The sequence below is a fragment of the Cordyceps fumosorosea genome, assembly GCF_001636725.1.
Source record: "Cordyceps fumosorosea ARSEF 2679 chromosome Unknown scaffold_2, whole genome shotgun sequence".
Taxonomy (NCBI): domain Eukaryota; kingdom Fungi; phylum Ascomycota; class Sordariomycetes; order Hypocreales; family Cordycipitaceae; genus Cordyceps; species Cordyceps fumosorosea.
In genome coordinates, this window is record NW_017387302.1 from 413,758 (window position 1) to 438,195 (window position 24,438).

At 55.1% G+C, this 24,438-nt stretch overlaps 10 protein-coding genes across 10 annotated transcripts; 4 read left to right on the forward strand and 6 right to left on the reverse strand.

The window, feature by feature from the left end:
* Positions 1-4: 4 nt before the first annotated feature.
* Positions 5-655, forward strand: ISF_01275 (hypothetical protein; the record flags this gene model as incomplete). The annotated part of the gene is made up of 1 exon (XM_018844882.1): positions 5-655. One exon carries the CDS (start codon positions 5-7, stop codon positions 653-655), a length of 651 nt encoding a protein of 216 aa, XP_018707648.1.
* A 389-nt stretch (positions 656-1,044) lies between these two features.
* On the reverse strand, positions 1,045-2,631 carry ISF_01276 (Type II pantothenate kinase; the record flags this gene model as incomplete). Its single annotated transcript, XM_018844883.1, has 3 exons — positions 1,045-1,868; positions 1,915-2,197; positions 2,275-2,631. 3 exons carry the CDS (start codon positions 2,629-2,631, stop codon positions 1,045-1,047), a joined length of 1,464 nt encoding a protein of 487 aa, XP_018707649.1.
* A 1,807-nt stretch (positions 2,632-4,438) lies between these two features.
* Positions 4,439-6,046, reverse strand: ISF_01277 (hypothetical protein; the record flags this gene model as incomplete). The annotated part of the gene is made up of 1 exon (XM_018844884.1): positions 4,439-6,046. The coding sequence occupies one exon, from the start codon at positions 6,044-6,046 to the stop codon at positions 4,439-4,441; it is 1,608 nt and encodes a 535-aa protein (XP_018707650.1).
* A 2,819-nt stretch (positions 6,047-8,865) lies between these two features.
* Positions 8,866-10,192, forward strand: ISF_01278 (hypothetical protein; the record flags this gene model as incomplete). The annotated part of the gene is made up of 3 exons (XM_018844885.1): positions 8,866-9,719; positions 9,873-10,090; positions 10,170-10,192. 3 exons carry the CDS (start codon positions 8,866-8,868, stop codon positions 10,190-10,192), a joined length of 1,095 nt encoding a protein of 364 aa, XP_018707651.1.
* Positions 10,193-10,404: 212 nt separating this feature from the next.
* On the reverse strand, positions 10,405-11,301 carry ISF_01279 (hypothetical protein; the record flags this gene model as incomplete). Its single annotated transcript, XM_018844886.1, has 1 exon — positions 10,405-11,301. The coding sequence occupies one exon, from the start codon at positions 11,299-11,301 to the stop codon at positions 10,405-10,407; it is 897 nt and encodes a 298-aa protein (XP_018707652.1).
* Positions 11,302-12,159: 858 nt separating this feature from the next.
* ISF_01280 (HET domain protein) lies at positions 12,160-14,277 on the reverse strand (the record flags this gene model as incomplete). Its single annotated transcript, XM_018844887.1, has 1 exon — positions 12,160-14,277. The coding sequence occupies one exon, from the start codon at positions 14,275-14,277 to the stop codon at positions 12,160-12,162; it is 2,118 nt and encodes a 705-aa protein (XP_018707653.1).
* Positions 14,278-17,176: 2,899 nt separating this feature from the next.
* Positions 17,177-17,473, reverse strand: ISF_01281 (hypothetical protein; the record flags this gene model as incomplete). The annotated part of the gene is made up of 2 exons (XM_018844888.1): positions 17,177-17,218; positions 17,282-17,473. 2 exons carry the CDS (start codon positions 17,471-17,473, stop codon positions 17,177-17,179), a joined length of 234 nt encoding a protein of 77 aa, XP_018707654.1.
* A 2,225-nt stretch (positions 17,474-19,698) lies between these two features.
* On the forward strand, positions 19,699-20,370 carry ISF_01282 (Dual specificity phosphatase, catalytic domain protein; the record flags this gene model as incomplete). Its single annotated transcript, XM_018844889.1, has 1 exon — positions 19,699-20,370. One exon carries the CDS (start codon positions 19,699-19,701, stop codon positions 20,368-20,370), a length of 672 nt encoding a protein of 223 aa, XP_018707655.1.
* Positions 20,371-20,904: 534 nt separating this feature from the next.
* ISF_01283 (hypothetical protein) lies at positions 20,905-21,271 on the forward strand (the record flags this gene model as incomplete). Its single annotated transcript, XM_018844890.1, has 2 exons — positions 20,905-21,169; positions 21,228-21,271. 2 exons carry the CDS (start codon positions 20,905-20,907, stop codon positions 21,269-21,271), a joined length of 309 nt encoding a protein of 102 aa, XP_018707656.1.
* Positions 21,272-21,843: 572 nt separating this feature from the next.
* On the reverse strand, positions 21,844-23,236 carry ISF_01284 (Regulator of G protein signaling superfamily; the record flags this gene model as incomplete). The annotated part of the gene is made up of 2 exons (XM_018844891.1): positions 21,844-23,007; positions 23,063-23,236. The coding sequence occupies 2 exons, from the start codon at positions 23,234-23,236 to the stop codon at positions 21,844-21,846; spliced, it is 1,338 nt and encodes a 445-aa protein (XP_018707657.1).
* Positions 23,237-24,438: the final 1,202 nt, after the last annotated feature.

A 24,438-nucleotide genomic window follows, 5' to 3' on the forward strand; every position in this document is an offset into this window, starting at 1 on the left:
GCCGATGGGGTTCCTGGCGAAGCTGCTGGCGCCGCACGTCGTCGGCACGCCCGAGCAAGCAGCCGCCTCCCCTTCACCATCGCCACCACCACCCTCCTCCTCCTCCTCCTCACCAACACCCACCAGCACCGCGACCTTGCCGCCCACACACTACACGCCCCCGAGCATCGACACCAGCAGCACCGCGCACCTCACCCCGCTGCAGCGCCAGGTCAAGCAGCTCAGCCTCCTGCTCCTCGGCGCCGGCTTCGTCGGCGCCTCCGCGTTCGTCACGCGGCGCGCCGTCCTCCGGCGCCAACTCGAGGCCGTCCCGCGTTTCTTCCACTCCTCGTACCTGCCCGCCGGCAGCCTGGACAGCGGGGAGCGGTCCGCGCTGGCCGCGCAGGCGCTCGGGCTGGCCACGCTCAACGTGGCCGGGTTCGGGGTCCTGCTGGTCGGCGGCACGGGGTGGGCGTTTGACCTGTGCTCGATGGCGGAGCTGCGCGCGCGGAGCCAGGCGGTGACGAGGAGCCAGGCGGGCGTGAGGGACGAGGAGGAGGAGAGGGAGGTGGACAACATGGTGATGGGGCTAATGGAGAGGCTGGGCATGGACGTGGAGGAGTTGAAGGAGAAGGATCGGCGCGCGGTGGAGGCGGAGAGGGCGCCGAAGGCGTGAGAGAATAATATGAAAGACGTGATGTAAGGTGCGATATGGCAAGAGGGGATTCCACGGAACCATGTTATGAAGGATGCTACCACTACCAGCATGCGAATCTAGAGGTTGCGTCGATGGCCACGCAGATTATGTATATTAGTGTAAATGTACAAAGGTTGCTCTCCTGTTGTTCGAGGAGATGAATGATACCAAGAGCATATCTGGCAACAAGTCCCATGCTATCCAAAAGAAAATTCAAAAGATTCTTGCTTCCTCATGTTTGTCTGAAATCCAACCTCGTATCGAGGGTATTCAATGCTTCCTCAACCCCACCCGTCCACCTCTATGTGTATATGCCATCTTTTTTTATGGATTTTTTTTTCGTTCTTTCTTTTTTTCGTTTTCATCGCTCATGATGCCGCCGCTGCCTCGTCCTTGGCACGCTGCTTGCGCCATTCTTGCAGCTCGTCGAGGGCTGCAATGTTTTCGAGACTACCGCGGCGGCCCCAGTTCTTGGGCTGCCTCTTCAAGAACGCGCCCACGGCACCCAGGTAGCCCTCGTGACGCAAAAAGTAGGCCTGCTTTGCGCCCTTACTCCAGAACTTGATGGCGTAGCTGAGGGTGTTGATGGTCTGGCGGTGGCCGCGGATGAAGGACCCGCCAAAGTAAATGTCGGAGAGGTTGTGGATCTGGGACTGCAGGAGCGCAATTTGGCCAATGTTGTTGGAGACGGCGTAGAGCAGGGAGCGGGCAATGTCGCCGTCGGTGAAGCCGGGGCCGCGGGGGAGGGCGCGGGGGGTGGTACCGTTGGGGTCGTGCCCATCGGCAGCCGCAGCAGCCTCAGCATCCTTCTTCATCTTGAAGACGCGGCCAAAGGACGACGCAATGGTGGTGCTCTTGAGACCAATCTTGCCGTAGTCCTGGCCGTAAATGTCGCCGACGAGCATGTCGACGTGGGTGTTGTCACCGTTACCGGCCTGCTCGAGCATCTCGTCAAAGGTGCGCGCGCCAGTCAGCAGGGACAGCAGGCCCCAGAGGGTGCCGCCGCCGAGCGAGGTGCCGCCGACACGCTCAAAGGCGCGTGGGCCGGTGACCTTGAGCATGGAGACGCCAGAGCCAATGTTGACGAGGAGGTAGGGGTATATGGCGTCGCGGGGGCCGACAAAGTGCATGGGGTCGGTCTCGGAGTAGGTGAAGACTTCACGGGGGATTTCGGTGATGAAGAAGTCGAGGCCTGGAGTGTCAGTACGGTGATGGTAGGTTTCATACTAGAGACTCACCAATGATGAGACACTCCATCTCGTCCTCGCGGGAGACGTCGACACCTAGGGCATCGCGAATCTTGTCGTAGAACTTGTAGGCGCCGCCGCCAGTGGCCATGACGGCGAGGTCGCCAGGGCGGGAGCCGGTAAGCTTGGCCTGGCGGTCGCGCAACTCGCGCATAAACTCGACGCAGTCATCTATGCGGTCCGTCTCGAATGTCTGAAAGGTGAGGCGGCCGCCGGGGTCGGTCTGGTCAACCTCGCGGGAGAAGTAAACAAGCTTGATAAGGGAACCGCCGATCTGGTGGATCTCGGTTAGCAAACAAAGAGTCGAGCACTGGCGAGGGCAAACAATTGAGTAACAAGGCAAGAACGTACATCGACAGCGATATGACTGACAACCGCAGTATGGTTGGGCAGGCGAATGTCGCTCGTCTCGTGGTGTGTGGTCGGGGAGACGCGGCCGTTCTTGGGGGTTGCCGTGTCCGGGTCGACGATGAAGGCGCCGGTGACGTTGATCTTGACGCTGCCGGGCTTGGCGATTGTGCTGTCAATCTCGGCGGTGGTGGTCATTGTGCGGGAGCGGGAGATTGTCGGGCGGAGGGACGTGGGAGCGGCGGCATCGAGGGACGAGGGATCCCGGGCGGTGGTGGTTGCTGTCGTCGTCTCACCTTGTTCCTCTCGTCCGGAAGGGTGGTCGGCGGGGGGGATCTGGAGGGGAGGAAAGGGCGACATGATGACGAAGGAGAGGAGGAGGAGGAGGAGGATGAAAAAGAAGAGTGGTCGACCGCAGTCGCAAAGGAAAGAGAGGTATTAGCGGAGCATCTGTGATGGAAGGGGTGACGAGAAGAGGTTGTGTGTCGTGTGTGACTGTTTGAAGGACACACGGGCGGCGGCGGGCCGACAAAGAGAGAAATGGAAATGGTAAATAGTGGTGATGGACGAGGGGCATTTTTGGCGGGTCGCCGGCTTATTACTGCCATTTGTCCAGGGCCCTCGGCAGGAGGAGTGCTGACTGTGGACGCTAAATTGGTCCCTGGCACTGCTGAATAAGCCTTGTAATCTGTTGCAGGTCGCCACTGTATCTGCTGCAACCCGGGATGAAACCACTGTAACCTGCCGCGGGTGAGACTGCTGTAACCCGCTGCGTCATTGAGTCACCCTATCTGGTAGGTACAGGCGGCAGTCATACTCGGGCAAATAAGCCGCAAAGAAAATATTCATTTTTAATGCAAACCCAGACTTGCTTTACCAGACTTTTTTATTGCCGACAACAAGGCCTAAATTAGAATAGACTTCACCCCAGGTCCTCCGCGGATATGGGTGCAGTTGTCCATCATCACCCGCCATCGACAGTAAAACGAACACAAAGATCCACCTTGAACCGAGGTCAACCCCGAGTTTCTCTTCCCTTCCCCGTAACCCGCAACTTTAACCCGTCTCTCCCCCCAAAGAGCCATTTAATAACTGGTCGCTATGGACATGGCCTCATCATTCGTCTCTCATTGTCTTATCGGCTCCTCGGCAGATCCGCTCAACCCCAGCACCGCGATACCTGCCTTGTTACAAGCTTACTGGCTCCTCCGCCCGCGGTGACTAGCCTCGGGGATCAAGGAGATGGCCAACGTAAACTCCGGTCTATAATGGCAACCCTTAGCACCCACGCCCATAGACCACCTAATTATCCAAACTACCCATCTGATCCCAGATCTTATGCTGCTTTCTTATGGCTGGGTTTCGAGCTCCAGCGGCAACTACCGAAACGCAAAAGCTTGGCATTGTTCACCTGCAGGTTCCCTTGCATTGTGGTGGCTACTCTAAATTTGGCTTACGTTGCTCCAATTCTACAACTGAAGGGAATGCTAGACACAGAAACGTATCAACGTGGCTCTCAGTGCTGCATTTCAGTATCGTTTTCTCACAAAGAAACTTCAGTGCGCACCGCATACATCAGTCGCGATTTCCAGGCTTTGGCAACAATCTGGCACCGAATACGGTCTGGTTCAATTGAAATTCTTTATTCACTCTACATTATTTTCATGTCGTAAATGAGTATTATTCCGCCCTCTTCAAACATCCTGCACTATGACAGTGCTGGCAAGCACCCGCTCACCATACATCACAAGCAACCACAGTCTTGTCTCGGGGACAGCGAGCACCTGGTTGGGAGGCAGCTGCTGGGTAACGGTTGGAGCAACCTTACTTTTAGCCGGTAGCCCAATGTAATACGGCGACTTTGCTTCTGCAGCCAGCGTATGGCACAGCGACTGTTCCTGCCGGACATCCTGCTACATCACACCAGGCTCCGACATGTGTTCCAGAAGCGTGTGGTGTTTATTCCCTGCCTAACTGACGAGCACCCTTAAGCGGTTGCTCGCCCCACGACGCTCCTTACGGGTGTTGCTTAGCTGCATTCAGAGAAGCGGAAGCAGTGCCAACGTGTCTAGTCTTTTCCTCCCCAGGCTGTCTTGTATTGATACACGCCGATGTTTAAAATCGGGAAGAGCAAAACCGCCCCCCTCCGCCCGAGCACACCAAGAAGTCATTGCAACCGGTTCACAAGAGGATTCTCCATTGAGGGAATAGCCCACGACTGCTCATAAGGTTGATGTTGTTCAACTAGCATTCCTGAACTACCAAGGTCCACGCACTGCTCGACGATGAGCCCACCCATGGTGATGCATGGCGAGCCATTCGGGGAGTAGGTGATGGCATCCCAGCCATCGGAGGGACTCGGCTCATAACTGGCTTGTTCATATTCCGCAAAAGTACCTGACTCACCATCCACCGGCAAGCTGTCAATCATCTGGTCTGCTTGGCTCTCCGTCCCATCCGCGGCGCTCTCTCCTGTTTGGCCGGGTTTATTTTCAAAGTGATCCTTGACCTTGTCCAGCATCTGTGACATAAGCATCTGCAGGTCTGCATCCGCCAGGTTCCGGCCAGATCTCGGCTTCGAAAGACTCGGAAGGATGCGCTGGCCTTCGTTTTTCCAAAAGTCCTCGAGCATGCTGAGCATCTCTGTGACAGGTTTTCCAACGTGGGCATTCGGCGGCGGTGTTTCTCCCGGGAACACGAGATTCCATATGCCATACCACTGCTCAACGGGGCTGAGCCTGCGGCTAAAGCGATTCTTGAGAGAGTCCTGAACTTGCGCAGAGATTCCGTCGCTGCTGCGATTGGAAGATGTCGTCTCTGGTTTGATGCAGGAAGCCTGGCGTATGTGGTCATCCCTAGGGTCAGGCGAGACGAAGACTTTGTCACAAGTCGGACAGTAATGCGGCGGCTTTGAATGCCGTCTGTAGATGTGCTGCTTGACATCTTGAATGCGCGTAAGCTTGCGATTCATACATTCAAAATGACGCGTCGGCCATCTCCGGTAGAAAGGACAGGCAAAAGTAGGCTCCTTTCCCGCACCCTTTGGTCTGTGGCGACTGTCTTCATCTTCAGAGCTCAACACATCATCGTTGGACATTACTTCCTCCTTGGCAGGGGAATACCTGCGAGTGTGGGCATCTGCGGCGGCCTTTATATTCGCCGTCGATGAGGCCAGAGGGTTGGAGTTTCTTCTGCACGAGCTTCCACGCATGGATTTGCGTAATTTCTTCACGCCCGCATCCGTGGGAGGCGTCACGACGCCAACGATGGAGCGACTGCGGGAGGCACGATCCGGGTCCGCTTTCCAAGGGCTTTTGGAGCGCAAATCAACAGGAAACGACGCTCGGGCATTCCTTCCAACTGCCTCAGCACTCAATGTCGAGTCGGTCCTGTGTAGCGCTGTGATGGGGTCGTGGTACAGGTCCACGCTGGCCGCGTCCGAGGTGTAGCTGCACCACGCAGCCTGTTGGCACACGGCAAAGGTGTCTCCGTGGTCTGGAGAGAGAAGAGGGTTATAACCCTGATAGAAAGGAAGGGGAGACGGATTCGATAGGACAGTCGGCGCACTCAGAGCGGGTTGTATGCTTTCCAAAGACTGAACTGGGCCAAAGCCGTTGACGGGTGGTGCTAGCACTTGTGACCAAATTGACGGAGGCGAGAAGGCGGGCACATCACCCTCGTGGTATGAGGTTTGGCGAGAAGGATTGCGAGAGTCTACCCAGTCCGCGGACTCTTGAGCTCCATCACTTGGTGTAGAGGAAATAGTAGACGACATGGATGTTGCGGGTCAAGCCGGGAGAGGGGCCGAAGGCGAGCAATGGTGTCGTTGTTATTGTTGTTGTTGTTGTTGTTGTTGTTGATTTTCAAGCAGGTTTTTTTCTATCTCTCGTACCGCGAACGAGCAAGTCTTTCGTCAGCTTGTTAGCCGAAGACGAGGGAAAGTGTTGAGGAGAGAGGCCGACATGATTTCTTGCCAGTGTTTTGCACATAATAAGGCGGGCTTCGCAGCTGGTCCGAAGGCCCACAAATCCATGAAAATACCACAATTGTGACAGAACTTGGTGTGCATAAAAGGCAGGGCCATGTCTGACCTTGAGGAGGGGCGACGAAAGAAATGATTCTTACTGGTTCGGCCATTTTATTAGCGCATCGTGACCTGGTCATGGATAAAGGAGAAGGCAACTGTGGCCTAACGAGATCCATGGGATGGGTTCTGGGGTCGAGGCTATTGGCAAGCTCGGGTGTAGAGACTCCGAGGCCGAGATTGCGGAAGAGACTGCTGAGAGAAATTTTGAGGGGAATGCAGAGCTGATTGTTTGCGGAGATGGTGATGATGAGGTCTGTCGGTTTGAGTTGCGAGGTCGTTGTTGTTATGAAGGAACCGGTAACTAGTGTTCTCGCAGAGAAGGGATGGCCTTGGCTGGAGGGAAACGGCTGCGTAGCTCAGGACAAATCACGCGTAAAGATGCCTGAATCCTTGTCGGAAGTATCCGCGCGATATAACATTAATAGATTGACTAGTGCATATTCTATCACTTGTTGATCACGACTTTTCTATTCGGCATTAATTTATCGAGCACATACCTGCAAGCGACCTATAGCCATCTTACTGGTGAGGGAGGCAAGGACCGTAATGGCGGGTCGTACAGTGCAATGCTGAATTGTGCACTGTAACATTCTGGCCAAGAGCACACGAAAACCACGGGGATGGTACGCTATCTGATGGGACACTGGGCCCTGAAGATTTGGCTGCTCGGGAGGCCCCTCGGGCCCATAATCAGCCGCTAACCACCTCCCTAGTTGGGCACAAGGTCCTCCGTACACGCGATGGTTGCCTCCACACTCTCTTGGATCGAGGTCCTGCCACAGAATGTGCCACAGTATGATGTCATGCCGCGAAACACTGTATCCCTTCATCACGTCAGTCAGGGTATCCTTGGCACAACGTAACGGCCAAAAATCCCGACAAACGGCTGCCTTGGTGCCAACCAGCTGCCATCTATCCGTTCTGGCCCCTCTTTTCTCTCCTCTCCCAGTAGCGACTGTCCTGAAACAACCTGTGCATCCCTCCTCGCCCTTTAGGCTCGTCTAATCCAAGTCAAACGCCCAAAAAAACCACGCAAGGCAGACTTCCTGCCTTCATCATCAAATCACCACCATCGATGGCGGGCCTCGAATGCGACTCGCACAATCCCATCTCCCTGTCTCTCGGAAATCTTGGCATTGCCACCGTCGAGTTCCCCCTCCAGCATGGGGTGATCGACACAGAGGCGCCTCAGCGGAGTCCATCCACAAACGCCTGGTCATTCGCTGCACAAGATTTGGATGTTCAAATGCAGCAATATGCAGGGGCCACGACACGTATTGGGTCGAATTCGACAGTCTCGCGGTCCACTTGCTCACTCATCAATCGCCCTCATGACATGGCCGCACGGCTACGAACGGCCAGTGGCCTTGAAACAAGCATCTTCCAGCCTTTCGACCACCTGCCTGTCACATCCCTCGGTCCTTCCGCCTACCGACCCGCCTTGAGGCGTCCGCGAACCAGCCAATAGTGCCTTTGTTACGTGGCCCATGCCGCCTCGCCGCCTCGCCGCCTTGATATTTGCCTTACTAGGCGTCCTCGCCGGTGGCAAAAAAGTGACCCTGGCATTCATTCAGCGGCACAGATGACAGACAGAAGAGCACCTAGCCTGGTCTCGACGGCCTGGATCTTCCTTCAAGTCAGGCCATGCGAGTCTAGATTCTATCGGAAGCCCACGGAGAGGGCAACAACGGCTTTGATGATCTTGATTCGGGACGTTTTCACCACAATTTCAGAACGAGGAAATTCATTTTCGAGCAAAAATCCAATTCGGGGGCTAGTTGCGGCAACCTCGCAAACTTTCCGGGCTCTGCCGCTGTTAGGCTGAATCTGGCTGGCCACGCTAGTTACATACAGTACAGCCTACTGTAGCTCTCCCCAACCCATCATCAAGATACTGGCAGGCGCTTCACTTTGCGGCGTTGTCATTGCGCACCACGACAGCTGCCGAAGCACGCAGGGCAATGAGCCGGAACTCGATGCAAAATTGACAAATATCGTCACTCATCAAACCCGTATCGGCCGTACTTCAGCCGACGATGACAATTACCCTAATTAATAAACAGCAATTGTTGTATTCTACGTGGCTTATACATACGCAGCGACGACAGGTGCGGATCCGCTGGATGCCACCTTTTGGCTGGCCTATCAAGGCAATTGGCAACCCACCCCACCCTTTCATCTTCGAGCATCATTCTTCCAACATCAGAAATGGATATATTCTGCTGCAGCACACATTTGTGCAACCCTCTCCTCGGGGTGCGGGGCCTTTCATTGCAAACCCGATCCAGCTTTGCAAGTGGCCCATGTCCTGTCATCGCATGTTGCTACCCTCTTTCTCAAAACCAGCCGAGCGCCTGGCCAAGCCTCTTCCTTCGAACTTCCTCCAAGTATAGCCAACTGTACTATACTGATACGCGCGCACCAGCTCACTGCTTCGTTTTACAATCATCAACTTCAAGAATTGTCAACCATTCATACACTGATAACCCAGGAATGCTGAGGTAACCATGATTGTTGACGTATGGAGTGGCACTCTCTCAGTTGCCTATACGGCGACCCTCATGCTCATCAACTTTCTTGTGAAACTGTTCCACGACATGACCCGAAACTTGTGGTATCACATCTATCGCCCTCCCTTGGGCAACAAAGGGCTCTACAGCGAGTCTTGTTTTGATACCTCTCTCCTCGCTGCCGCTTTCCGCGAGAAAAACTCCTTTGCACCTGTCAGCAAGAGCCTCCAGCCTCACTTCAATCAGCATGTACACGACAGCGCACTCGATCGACTGCTGGCCGACCCCCACGCACTTGCCGCTATAAAGCAGAACTCGACCACCGCTCCGACTTTATCACTGGTATATGCTATCAACCTGGCACAAAATCAGTCATTCCCTGCCAGCTGCCTTAATCATGGTCTTCCCAAGCCCGTACCCAAAGACAAGACGAACACAACACTCAAGGAGGTGCACGATAGGATTAGCTCCTTGTCGCCGCGCAAGGGTCTGCCGGACGCACCAGTCACCTTCAAGTACCTCCTTCCCTTCAAGGAAGGGCTCGTTCTTGTCGGCTTCTCCAAGGCCGTCCCATCCGTCCTCTGCTTTTACGTTTATGCCACTACAGCAGGCCCCATTGGCAATTCGCGTGCTGGCCGTGGAAAGGTCAGCAGTGCCGGGCGACGAACTGGTGCTGGCGTCAAGGGCCGTGGGGGTGGCGGCCGTCGTGGCGGAGGTCGCGGCGGCCGCGGTGGTGGTCGTGGTGGCCGCGCAAATAAAAACTTTGTCCCCGGCGGTGACGGCGGTGACGGCGGTGACGGCGGCACCGGCGACAGCGGTGACAGCGGCGAAGATGCTTCCGGCGAACCTGTGTATGCTTGCCCCTTCTACAAGCTTGACCCCTCGACATATTTTCGCTGCTATCGGAAGTACGAGCTGAAGAGATACTCTGATGTTAAGCAGCATATCTTGCGGTGCCATACCCTTGGCACTATGTACTGCTCAACCTGTTGGATAACTTTCAGGCGGTCAAACGAGTGGATGGAACACCAAGCAGGGCGGAGTTGTCAGCCCGTACCCAAGCCGGAGAATTTAATTCCTGATGAGATCAGGGCGCTTAATGAACTTGAATTCGGTCACATTGGCGACGCTGAGAAGTGGTACACTATGTGGGATCTTCTCTTTGAAGGTCATACCCGTCCTGACTCGCCTTACATGGATCGTGGCATTGGAGAAATCCGCTGTATGTTGGCTCCCCGCGGCACGGAGTTGATGCGGCAGCTTCCCTCCCTCCTTATTCCCATCCACGCCGTTGTTAACAGTCCGGAAGCATTGTCTACCCTGATCGAACAGATTGGCGGCCAAATCCATAACATATACATCTCTCCGTTTAGGCCGGATCAACCGCGCCCGTACAGACGCCAGGCCGAGATAGATCGGCAGCAGCTTCAAAGCCAACAGACCCAACAATCGCAGCACGCTCAGCACGCCCAGCTTTATTACGAGGGGGCTCAGCAGGATTACCAGCCAGGCTTCGAGATGTTTCAGCCGCCTCCCTCAGGGCTTGATGACATCCCTGACTTTGATGGCATGGAGGATGACGACTTTCGTCAATTCCTCAACCCAGGTGCTTTTGAAGAGTTTGATGCTACTGTAGAAGCGCCTGTCAACTTTATGCCTGGACCACCGCCGCCGCCACCTCAACCGCCTCAGCCGCCGCAGCCACCCCAGCCACCTCAACCGAGGATATAGAGGGCCATGAGCCTCACGGCAAAGCGGCGACAGAGCTCTTTCTTGCCCGCTCATCAGCTTGCCACGAGTCCTGTCTTCTGACTCCTCTGCCTCCTCCATCTCGTCCATCTCATCCATCTCATCCATCTCATCCATCTCATCCATCTCCTCCATGTCATCCATCTCCTCCATGTCATCCATCTCCTCCATGTCATCCATCTCCTCCATGTCATCCATCTCCTCCATGTCATCCATCTCCTCCATGTCATCCATCTCCTCCATGTCATCCATCTCCTCCATGTCATCCATCTCCTCCATGTCATCCATCTCCTCCATGTCATCCATCTCCTCCATGTCATCCATCTCCTCCATGTCATCCATCTCCTCCATGTCATCCATCTCCTCCATGTCATCCATCTCCTCCATGTCATCCATCTCCTCCATGTCATCCATCTCCTCCATGTCATCCATCTCCTCCATGTCATCCATCTCCTCCATGTCATCCATCTCCTCCATGTCATCCATCTCCTCCATGTCATCCATCTCCTCCATGTCATCCATCTCCTCCATGTCATCCATCTCCTCCATGTCATCCATCTCCTCCATGTCATCCATCTCCTCCATGTCATCCATCTCCTCCATGTCATCCATCTCCTCCATGTCATCCATCTCCTCCATGTCATCCATCTCCTCCATGTCATCCATCTCCTCCATGTCATCCATCTCGTCTATCTCCTCCATCAATCTCCTCCATCTATCTCCTACGTTCATCTCCCCCGTCTCCTCCGTCTCCTTTGTCTCCTTTGTCTCCCCTGTCTTCTGTCTCTGGTCTCCTGTCCCCGGTCTCCTGTCTCTGGTATCTTGTCTCCTGTTATTGTGGGTTGCTATTCTTTTCCTCTTCACTGTTTCTTTTCTTTTTCCATGAGATCACGTGGTATGGATAGCATTGTTTCGGTTTAGAGAAAAGGGCGCCTCCTTTGGGTTCGAACTAGTTTCTTGTTTCTGCCTTTTCGAATTCAATGCGCTCTTGGCGAAGCATGATGTGATCCTATGGCACTAACACTACAACACCATTTTCCTTTGTTCCCCATTTTCCTTTGTTCATCATTTTCCTTTGCTCACCATGGTCGCGTACCATCGTCATGAGACTATCATAGTACGCTACGTCCGTTTCGCGCCTCCCATTATGACGTTTCCTTGACCAATTCATGTGGACTTAGAGGCCCATAGTTCAGGCTTCCAGGCCGTCACTGTCAAACTACGCATAGTTATTCACTTGATCTTTTTCTTTAATAGCCTTGGCTATTAATTTGTCATGTTAACGTTCTATCTAAATACTAAATAAAATCAGTGCGGCAGTCTTTTTCCTTGCGTATTTCAGAGTGACCGCATGAACACCCGTGACCAAAAGTGCAGTAATCTGGCATAAAGTTGTGCAACAAATATTTCATGAGCCTTTTGAAGGAGCCATGAGTAACATGAGATGAGACAAAATAAGAGGGGAATAACAAAGTCGATCAAGAGAAGAAAAGAAGAGGAAAAGAAGAGGAAAGGAAAGGAAACAAGACAGAAACTAAGGTTTTAAGCCTCATAGTATTCCTCCATATGGTGTTCATCACTTTGTTCCTCCGCCTCGTATTCATGATAAAGTGTGGAGACGAGTTTCTTAAGACTCCAGTCCCCGATCAATTCATCAGTCTCGTAGCCGGTGTTCTTGCTCAGGGGCGGCAATTGGTCGTGTCTGGGCGCGACATAGTCCAAATTGGTTGTCTCGAGCAGGTCACGCACCACCTCGATGGTCTTTTCGAGAACCTTCTCACGCACTTCAGGCTTCATGACGATGTCCTTGGCGCTTTTGTTGTTGTCCGCATCCTCGGCAGAGGTGCTGCGCATCTCAGTGGCCATGGCGTCGACGTGCTCAGAAGGGGTCGTCGCACGGTAGAGGTAGTTGTGGTGATGGTGGTGGTGGTGGTGGTGATGGTGGTCGACGAGGAGGAGGCGGCGGCGGCTGTGAAAGTAATCGTCTCCCCAATCCGACTCGGTCGCGCTGGCACTAGCACAGGCACTGGTGCTTGCGCTGTTCGACGTCATACTTCCTGGGTCACTATCTGCAGAGAAGTGCGCGTCGTCTTGCAGTGCCTTCGACGGTCCTACGTGCACGTAGCTGCCATCAGAGTGATTGGACGGTGGTGTGTGGCTCGGCTGAGGGGAAAGATAGAGCACGGCTTCGTCATTCTCCATCTTGACGTCCACTTCTTCCTCTTCTTCCTGCTGCTGCGTCATCGGGCTGTCCTGTCCCACGCGAGGTAGCCCTTGTCGCGAGGCATCGTCGTGCGTGGCCGGTTCGACGCGACACTGAATTCTGTTGGAGGTGCTGCAGAGAGACACGGCGCGGCCGTCATCGACGTCACGTACAACGGCCACGGAGCGCCAGGCAGAAAATGACGATGCGGGCACACGGAACACCCGCGGCGTAACACGTACAAAGACACCACCGTTGCACTCGCGCAGGCACAATGCGAGTCTTTTGTTGGCAATATTGCCTACTTCATGCCGTTTCTGTCCGATGGAGACCAGCAACACACCACCAGGTCCACGACGCACGCGCGACTCGAGCTCGATACCCCTGCTGCTGAAGCAGAGCTTGCCTTCAAACAGCCAAGGTCTCTCAACCGGTGCCTCACTGCCAGCTGGAGCAAAGTGGCCAAACTCTTCCGGAGAGCGCGCGAGCAGACCCCTAGCCTCGCCACCGCGGCCGCTGCGCCAAGCCAGCAGGGAGCTGTCGCGGGTGTCGCGTAGCAGCTCTTCCTGGAGACGGAGGAAGGCGCGGGTCACACCCTCACCATAACGAACACGCAAGGTGGCTCCGGTAAGGGCGATTAGAGCGTATACCTTGTCTTCCTCGCGCGTCGCTTCACGACCGGCGGACCAGGCGATGCGCGCGGCCAGGGCGACGTCGGGGAGCGGATGGCTGCCGAGGAGCACGGCACGCGGGATGCGGGTGATGCGAGCGAGCAACGGCGTGAGCTCTGGCGAGTCCTTGGAGCCTCGGTAGTTCCACTGGGCGTCGTAAAAGAGCACACGTCGTGGCATGATCAGCTCTTGCAATGTCCATGAGCAGTTCCAGTATCGGCATCGGCCCCACACGGCGGGGTCCACGGCTCCGGGTGGGGTATGTGTCATCGGCATCGTCGACGCCGGTTCGGCCGGGAGGTCGTGGAGGTAGACGAAGCAGACGGTGGCGTTTTGTAGGCGTCGCCCAGATCCATTGATGGCGTAGTCGAGGTCGGTGGTGGACGTCTTGTCGATGCAGAGCTCGGCGATCCAGATGTAGTCGACGCCGCTTCGACGCGCAAGCTCGCAGGCCTGCTCGAGTCTGTCGCTATGAAAGGTCGGGGGTGTCGCCTTGGAGTTCGATGCACGCGGACGGTCCTTGATGTGGAGCGGAAGGTCGGTGGTGGTGGTGGTGGTGGTGGTGGTGTAGGGTGGTGGGGAGGAGACAGGGTCTGCAGGGTGTGGAGGGGTGTCAGGGTGAGCAGGAAGACCAACAACATCGACGACGGTGTTGGCGGTGTTGGCGGTGTTGGCTTGTAAAGACAGGTTTTGGTCGTCTCGGGTGTGGGATAGGATCGCGTAGGGTGGGAGGTCTACATCGGGAAGTTCGACGAGGGTTCCTGTGTGTGCAGATACCAGCTTCATGATAACTCGGGTTGGCGGAAAGGGGAAGAGGAGAGGAGTATGAGGCGGGGTATGAGGAGGAGATGCTTGCAAGCAAGGCAGGAGAAGGGAGGATTAAAGTGTTATAATACATGGCATGGCAATGGGTTTAAACCATTGCAATTCGAAACAATAAACCAAAAACTAAGGTGTGCAAAGATTCGCCAGGAGAAGGAGGGGGGGGAGTACAGTTTGAGAGACGGAAGGAAAGACTTATATAAAGAAATAGAAAAACACAAATGTGTCCAAGGGGTGTGTGCCTGTGATACGGGACAATTAAGGCAGGGGGAGAAGTTGGGAATTGGAAGGTACACCAACCTACCTTAGCAAGAGCCTCACAAGCTAGGACTTTGGAAAGATGGAAAGAATGGATGGCGCTTAGAAAAGCAATTGAGGAAAGACAGCAGCAGCAGCAGCAGCAGCTCATGGCAGGACACACAGCCCCACCCTACGTGCAAGCCGTAGCAAGGCTGAAGAGGGGACAAGGATGCAGCCTCGCATGGCAGACAAGAAGAGGCCATTCAGGGCTCGTCTAAACCCCACAACATGCCGATCCAACCAATCTTGTGAGTGAACGAACCCATGGATCCAATCAGAGTCGAGTTCTTATATGCAGATTCGATCGGTGCGAATTTTGGGTATTTCCAAAATATTTATTTCCAACGATGGCAGTTCCCAAATCTTCCCACCGCAACGAAAACAAAGCTCGGAACGTGAATCAAACTTCCCTTGCCCGTCATGGACTCTTTGCACACCCACACCCTCCCTACTACTCATGACACACAGCACGCGCCCAAGTCTCGTCTTGCTTGGTCCCAGTCGGCCGGCCGCTCGCTTTGCTGAAATGCACTGCCCAAATAAGCGGGGATCGCAAAGCATGAGGATGATATGTATGTATCACCACTACGGCATGCATTTGGGTGCGTTGTGCACTTTCCCGCCTTTTTCCAACTCATTGGGAAGGACCCTGTTGCTTCTGACTGCGCCTCCTTGGTTTGCTTGCTGGACTGCTGTCGAGGGAGGAGGCTGCGAGATTCCGGTGGTTCGGTTTCTGCAAGTTGACATACTCCATGATTCCTTTTTTTTCCCGTCGCTTGAATGGTGACGGCAGAAAGAGGTAATCCGCGCGCAGTTACCGCACAGCTGTGTCGGAGTTGGCCGAAACCCCTGCACGGGACAAGCTCGGGATGGGACATGGGCAGGTAGGGAGGGAGAGGGGCGAGTTGCACTTTTGTGAGTGATTCAAGCGAGGCAAGTTCCAAGGGCCATTCTCTGCTGTTTACCAGCCATTATCAGGCCTCTCTACAAAGGGCGAGGTGGCCAACTTATAAACTCACACAATTGTGACAAAGACTCCACACAACCTCTACCCCACTCCTCAACCTCCAGGCGGGAATCGTGCAAACGCCATTTGTTGGTCTAGATCTCGTCCTGTCACGGCAACCATCCAAAAAAAAAAGGGGGGGGGAATGAGGCCGGCAGAATCTACCGGCGGCCTGCAGGGCCTGCAAGGGGCAACGACGAAGACGACGAGACGCCGCCGCCGAATCCGATGGGACTCGTATGGCCCAACCGCAGCACACCCCGCGAGGCGAACTCGTTCTCGGATCGCTCTATCGCTCTATCGCTCTATCCAAGTCTGCCTTGGGAAAGAAGGGGTGTCATCTTGGGGTCCTAGAAGGCCATTTCTGGCTCCTGCAAGGGTCATCGAATGTCGCCGTCCCACACAACAATCCTCAAACTGGAGCTCCCCCTCCCACCACACTCGATACCGTATATCCGTTCCGAACCTTGTACACTGCAGCAGTTCGTCTGCACGTCCACCGATACGCTAGTTTTCTGGCCTCCGTCCTCCGTCCCTAGTCGGTGACTATACTTGTTGCGGTGAAAGTGGGAGGCTCTGTTTGACGGATGGCATCATCATCACGCTCCCTTGGTCCCCCATCGGCCTGACCATTGACGCCTCTTGCCCAACACACGACAAGGCTTCTGCTCTATCTGTGGTGGGGGCTCTGAAAAGAGGCTCTAGCTCTGCAAAGAGGCTCTAGCTCTGCAAAGAGGCTCTTGCGAGGCTCTTTCTCTTCCTCGACATCGCTGAGTCCTTCTAAGCACTTGGCCCCAATAAGGAAGCCACAAGCCCTTTCGGCTGGAATAGCCTTTACCTGAGTCACGTTCCTTACTCCCCAATGAAGCTCTCGCATCAGGCAGAGGAGCCCTCTCTGGACCGGCCCAGACCGCCGACCCTCGACGTGGCACACAACTGTGTCCTCCCGCCTGCATACATGCGGACGCCATGACAACCAAGCATTTGCTTTGCCCAGGTGCGGGTATCAGCAGCTCCAGGCGATACGCTTGCATATGTGGCTTATTGTTGTCCAACCCCACCCCTCTCCCCCATGCAGCCAACGACATCATTCATCACTGAGGCTGATCCCCTTCTCGTGATTGGCGCCGAGGAGCGGGCTGAAAGAGCTGACCGCTGCCGACACCCTCACTCTAAACGATCAACGGCTGCCTTCGTCAGTGATAGGCACATGCTGCTCCGCACCTGATGATTTCTGGTCGTAAACGTTCTTGTTCATATTTTACTTGCTTATTTACACATTTGACATATCCCATGTACATGACGAGGTCAACGTGTCCCGGGAGCCGCACATCCCACGCGCTGCCACAACATCGATGACGCTTCCCGCTCCGATACTGCCTCGGCTGATGGGTGTGTGGCTCCTTTCATGCTCAGCATGGAGTACATTTAAGCCTGGTGATGCGGTCAGCTGCGCTCCCTCGCCAAGTCGGTGAGCAATACTTACGCATTTCTGTCAAAAAGGGGAAAGAAAGTGAGGTGAGTCGTTAGCAAAATGATCCCAGTTCGTGCACATATTTACCATTTGTCGTCTAGTATTATTGCACTTACACCGATGCTCTGTTGGAGAGACTCCCGTCAGTATTCGTGTGCTTGCACGGTTGGAACTCGGTAACAACTTACGACAGTGGCGGAGATGCCCCCGACGGACACGGGGCCGGAGCAGTAGGTATTGCAGGTGCACTTGGGGTAGGTGACGGTCTGGCCGAGGACCTGGACGGTACCGCACGGGGAGCCGGACGAGGTCGGGCACTCGGCGCGGATGGAGAGGGCGGCGGCGCCAGAGATTATGGCGAGGATGGTGGCAGCACGCATGTTGGCGGCTACGGGGAGTTGGTTGGAGGGTGAAGTATTAAGAAGAGGAACTTGCTGATGAGATGATTGCTGAGATAATTGCTGATGCGATGATAGGATATCTTGATGAGCCAGCCCGACCTCCAGACGGGACATGACGGTTTTTATAGTCGACGGTTCTGTAGTCGACCGCCGCTCCCTCGAGTCCTTTCACCTGCTTCGCGCGTCGGCGAACCTCTGGAATGCCTCTCCCTCTCCAAGAGACAGTCTCACCGTCCCCCATCTCCACTGCATGTGCAACCTTGGCAAAGCTACGTCGGCATCGTCCTCATCCTCTGCTGCCGACCATGTGCTATCCAGACAGGCAGGCAGGAGTTGTTTGCAATCGGCTCTTGAACCATACTCGGCAAAAGATGATCAGTCCTAACAGATTGTTCGGCCGTAGAACTGCCAAGTTACTATACGCATCCCTAGTGTCTGCCCGGACCCACGGTCGATAGCACCCCGGCGGGCGAAATAGCACGATGCAACGCTAAGTCCCGGAGATGGTGAGGGGGTTCTTGCCCGCCGCCGACTCCTCGGGGTTCGTCGCATAGCATCGTCTGAACTGGGAAACAAGTGCCGATAGTCCGGCCCAGCTAGAGTTACGACGTAGAAGAGCGAAGCTCCGTCTAAGTGGAAAAGATCACCAATCGGACCATCAGCCATTGTACTTTGGCGTTTATACACGGAGTAGGCTTTGTTTCCTCGTTTCCTACTTCAAGCGACGCATCCAATCTCCCATTCATCGAGCACTGCCAACAAATCGACCCCGCGCTTGTCATGTCCTGAACCTGTAAGCTCTCACATCTGCGCACATGGGGGCTGTCGGTTCCCAGAGGGGAAGCTGTCAAGAACCCTGCAAAAAGGCGGGCTAAAACATAGCACGATATGCAGATGATCGACATCTTTGGGGGTTGACCGTACGACGAGCTCAAAATGTACCACAACGGGCCATGGACGAGTTTCCCCGGCCCTGCTTGTCTTGGTGTCCCTGGTCGTCCCGTGCAGCTGTTGATTCGCTTCCAAGTCTCGGCGCCGATGCTCCGCAAAATGTCATTGCATCGTGGAGAACATAAGCACCAATGTCAGTTTTCCTTTTTTTTTTGAATACATTTCGAAAGAATTTCTCCGGCCATCACGAACAAACGGCGGGGCTTCTCTGACGTACGGGTGCAACGAGCGAGAGGCGTCCCTTGTTTGCGGCACATGATGCCACTCCCCGTTGCATCGACTACCACCTACCCAAATGGTGTGTATCTGCCGACCCCCTTTTGGACAATTGATTGTCGGTGTGGAGGGCCTAAAAAAAGGAACGGCGGACGGCAATGGAGGAGCCTGGAGCTAAAACGCGGGGTTGGGCGATGTAAGCTGGATTGGGGGAGAGATCGGACCGAGGGGCATTAGTGTGTAGACGACGAATCGACCGGCGCGTTTCACGACTAAGAAGAACGACGACCATTTGAAGGATCCATCATCAGATGCCAAATAGCATCTTGCGAGAAGGGCATGCTGCCTCGGTCGTTCGCCCGCCGCACTTTTGTCGAGAATGAATAGCGCGTACGATGTAGATGATGCTGGTGGGAGGGGTCGTTCAAATGCCAGAAACCATGTCCGAGAATGGGATGCTTGTGCTGGCTTGGCTGCGTCGCCTGTCTTGGCCGCTCTGTCTGGCGAAGGTAAGTCACGGAGATGCGCCGGTAGCTGTTTGTCTGGGACGGGCTCGTCGGGGGTTATCGTTGTGCGTCCGCGTCCGCGTCCGTTGAGTACTTGCTATCCTTGCAAGCGTACAGTACAATGACCAAGGTCTCTCGGACAGCTCACAGAGAGACGGGGGGGTGATTGAGGCCATCTCTCGCGATCGATGGCATTGCTAAAGTCTGCTCGTTTGAAGCTTGACGTGGTGGTGCCTGAGGAAGCAAGGGTCACTTGCAGGTTACCACGTACGTACATACATAGTATAACGTAGTTCCTTGTACTCTTGTGGCTGGCTCCCTTGCTCACTGTGGCTACCACAATCGAGCACGACACAGCGAGATCCAGAAATCTACTCCGTACGGGCTGTTCCATCAGCAACCACTGTTTCATCCGGGTGAAATAAATTCCGCTCCTGAAGCCGAGTTTAGAAATTAATGTGATGAGTTGTTCGAATTAACCAACACGACTTTTTAAACTATTCCTATCACGAACTAGTCAGTCACTACCCCATGTCGACCCCAGATCGCCCGGATCTTTCCGCCCGATTGGCTCCAGAGCCTCAGGCTCAGGCCCGGGCACGCGCATACGCAGCTCCCGAGGCATCCATATCAGAGATCCGGCCGCATCTCTTCATCGGCAACATCTACAGCAGCTATCGGCGGGAGGCGCTTGAGCCCAACCACATCACCGCCATCCTGTCCATCCTCGACGCGCGCCACGCCCTCTGGAGCTCCCAGCGGGTCCGGCGACTCGTCCCGGAAGAGAACCACCTCTACGTCCCGTGCCTGGACAACTCCACCATGAACCTGCTCCCCTTCATGGCACGCGTCTGCGACTTCATCGACAAGCACGCGACGGCCGGCGCCGACTCCAACGTGCTCGTGCACTGCCAGGCGGGCGTGTCGCGGTCGGCGGCCGTGGTGGTCGCGTACCTCATGCGCAGGGACGGGATGGCCCTGGACGACGCCATCGAGGCCGTCAGGGAGAGGAGGAGGGTGAGGCCCAACGCCAACTTCATGGACCAGCTGCGCGTCTGGGAGGCGGTCGGGTACCAGATCTGGCAGGATGAGCAAGGGGCCGTGCCCAAGGATGCGTACCGGGCGTTCCTCGACAAGAGGGCGGCGCTGCTCGAGTCCATGGGGTTGACGGGCGACGAACCAATCGGAATGCCTGGTCTCTAGCAACTCGCGCTGGTGCATGTCTCGGGGACATCTTTCCGTGGCAGCCTGGCGCGCGTATCCGCAAATCTACTGCGGGTAAATAGAAGTCTGCAGGAGTAATACCCCCGAGTACCTCTCAAATAATGCAAGTAATAGCAAGGAAGGTCAGTATTAACACCAAACAGAAATCAATAACAGAAAGGAGACATGCATACAGTAAATGTCTGAGCCTGAGTCCGCGCGCGTTTATAGGCATTTCGCCATGCCTCCTGATTGGGGGAGGGGGCCAGCATGCAGCATCCCTGTGACGGATATCAAATCTCTTTTCCGAAGGAATACATTGGTTTTTTTTTTTTTTTTTTTTTTTTTTTGGCATCAAACCAGTCACATCTCACGTCCGTTCCATGAGCCCCCTTCCCTCAAAGCGGTTGGGCCGCAGAGAGGCGTCGCCTTCTCTTTTTATCTTGGGCGGGGAGGCACCGTCTTTTGAGCTTCGGTCCCCTTGATCGTCGCTTTAGCTGTACCTTGTCCGCTTCTACTTCAACTACCCCCGCAATGTCCGTCCAAGACTGCGAGCTTTTGATCCAATCCCGCCTCATGTCCGAGTACACGTCCAGCGTGGACAACATCTTCATCCACGCCACGGCGGAGTTGATCCTGGGCGACCAGAGGGTGGGACTCTGGGCCCAGAGCCTCGAAACTGAGAGTGTCCTGGTGAACATGCTGATGCCTGGCATCAAACGCTTCCTTGCCAGGCTCGCCACGTACGGGACAGGGTATCCGGATGACTATAAAGGCGTGCGGTACAAGTTTATGCCGAGTAAGCAGGCTTCACTCCACGCAAGAGTATTGCTGTTGACTGACCAAGACTGCCAAAGCAAATCTCAATTCAGGAACGACCTCACCTGCCGGCAGTCTGTAGCATGGCACCACGATGTAAGATGGAGAACGCTGGCAGGCCAGCTGCTGGTCTCTGGATAAGGTACCTCTCTCGGCGTTGTCACAGTTATCTTTCTCAAGAGTCATCTTTCATATCATTCATATAATATCCAAAGCTAATTTTATGCATCTCTTCTTCATTCTTGAAATTCCTTACAATAATCTTCTCTCTTTACTTCCGTCGAAACGGTTGCACTATCGAAGGTGTTAAACGCATTTGAGCGGCAACTTTCGTCCTCACCATCAGTACAGCTCTCTGCATAAAAGTTGGTAATCAGCGTCATCGGCTGCCCTCATACTGCCAGCGGCCACTCTGGTACAGTTGCTACTGTCGTCGCGGCCGTCCTTAAGACACCGCAGCCGTCGGTGCACGAAAATTTAAGCATCAAGCGAGGTCTGGTGCATATTATTCGCTAATATTAGATATTTTGGGGCGTCGTCATCATTATTAACTAGGCTACCAAGGCCGACGATGCGGCTACCGCAGCAGTGAGCTAAGGAAATACAAATCAAATCCTGTGCCGTGTCGTATACAATACCAAAAATACAAGTGTTTTAGAAGAGATGGCCGGCGGGAACAGCGACAAAGATCCCCGTCAAGACGCCGCCAAACAGCAGCGACGCGAGGACGGACTGGATAAATATGATATCTTGGATCTGGCGAAGCGCCGGCTCTTGGATCCAGACTTCACGGTCAAAGATCTTGCGAACGACGTTGCGCTTCTCATACTTGACGACCCAGGGCTCGTCCTCGTAGCTATTACACGAGTCAAACGACTCAAGGCTCCCTTTGGAGATGCCCACGCTTGCAGCACCGTCCTTTTCTGTGTCCTGGGTGAAGAGCTCCCACGGCCGCACGTGGCGGTGGTGCATGCCGTGCAGCACAACGCACATACCCTTGGAGGCGGCAACGAGGGTACTAATGCCAACGACAAAGGCGACTGCGGTCAGAGCGCGCCAGGCCCGCCCGGCACCACTCAGGCAAAGTACCACGCCAGCGACGACGCCGAGAAGGGCAGTCCCGACGCCGAGGCAGCGCGCAAAGAGCACACGCGCCGGGTTGCCGTTGCAGATGGACCAGCGTACAAAGTTGGGGTGCGCCTGGCGGCGGAGCGTCGTCTCGACCGAGGCGGCGATGAGACGCAGCGCCGATGGGTGTGTGGTGTGCGCAAGGGCCTGCACAGCAGCCTTTTGCTCCCAGGAGGCGAGGTTGAGCTGGCGCGGTGAGCCATCCATGATGTACGTGGCGATGACCCGGTTAATCTCCTCGCGGAAGGGCTGGATGGAAAATGGCTGCTTGGCACCGGCTGCGTTGAACGCCTCCGAAGCCTGCGAGCGGTATGTCACGGTGGTGGAGGATGGCGCGTGCGAGGCCGCGTAGAGGGACGCCTGGTCGGGGGTGTCGTGGGAGCCGCGTGGGGGCGTCGTGAATGGATTGTGGCCGCCAGCCTCACGCCTGTGCTTCTCAAAGTCCGTGCCCTTGAACAGCTCGGCGGCTACAGTATTGTCTGGACGCATCTTGTCGGCGTTATCCCGGCGGAGGCGCGCGACGACCTCGTCCTCCATGGACTGCGTCCACTCTGGGGACAGGCACAAGTCGGTGGTGTCGGCGCCGCCGAAACGCTTGATGTAGTCTTTATACCAGAGGAAAAACTGCAGGTTTTCGGCCGAGTGCTCAATGTAGATGAGATAGTTCATAAAGTCGCGAACAGTCACGGGCTAGAGAAACACATGTTAGTGAGTGTAGGTTGGTATGCGCAGGGGCGTGACTTACCGGGCAGGTTCCGCCGTTGATGATGTTATCGAATCCAAGAGACTCGGGAATTCCATTGACCGAGCCGCCAGAGTGCACCGAGTCGCCCGTCTTTGAGTCGGCGGCAGACGCGTGACTGGCAAGACTCTGAGCATCGACATGCTTGGGTCGGGTGTATGTAAGAGGAACGCCCATTTTGATGTGGATAGAAGTGCAGTCCGAACAATGAAATGAGATGCGAGCGTCAGACTTGTGAGCACTGGGTGCTACAGGTTGAGGGGAGCGGCGGGGATATATAGTCGCTTTCAAGTTCTTCGTGCCCAGAAACCTGACGGTGAACGCGAGCACCTAGTACAGGCGTTCGGGCGAGACCTCGCACACATGGCCAAAGAAGAAACAACCTGTCCCAGTTGGCGGCTGGAAATGGTGGAGAAATCGTGGCTGTAGGTTACACCTGCATCCTTCAACTGCTAGCCGGTTCAAAAGCAAAGGCAAAGCTGTGTTGTACATGATCGAGCACGCCGCCTCCTGCATTTAACAAAGTTGACTCCCTTGTCGGACCCGAGTCCAGCCAAGCCAAGCCCTCACCCCCTGTCAAGAGAAACGGGGCCGGTTAATCGCCCGAACCCTGTGCAATGGTTGTTGCGGCCCCGTCAATCGGGTTGATGGTTTGCGGACCAGGCTGTGAGCCTTGTAGTACTCCGTGCCAGTATGATCTGTGTCGAGCGTGCCCGCCTTTTCATTTCACAAACAAAGCGCGGGAAATTGGTGCGTAGGGCACCCTGGCGGGCACGAGCAGCATCGGAAGTAACATAAGACGAGACGAAGACCATCCGACTAACAGGCGGGAGTGCGATGGTTGATGGAGTCCGAGCGGCAGGTTCGACAGCGACTATTGTTTGAAGCTTGGTGATGTGAGGCTGGGACCAGCGTCTTGGCCCGCTAACAAAGCCCAGCTAACAAGCCAACCAAATGCAGAAAACAACGAGATGAGGCACACCCGCGGCATCCAGCCGTCTCGGCCAGTTGAAGGCTTCGTGACGAATTATCAGCCCGTCGTATTGGATCAATTTGACGCCTTGTGACGACGGGCAGCCACAGCAGCGGCAGTCAATATTGATTGGGCACAGTTTTTGCTTTGCAGGCTTGAATTCTTTTTTGCAGCGATGCCGCCTTCCAGAAAAGCAAAACAGGCAGCCTGGGACAAAAGCAAAACGCGGGCCTGGAAGCGGGCGTTTTAGCCACGCGGCGTCGCAGCTATGCACCTATCGAGCATGGCTTGCTGAGAACGGCACAAGTTGACTGCCTGGAGGTTGAAAAGAAAATCCGATGAGAACGATATCGCTGTCGATTTTGGGGGTGCTCCAGGACCGTGGCGAGGGAGTCTGGCAAGGGGT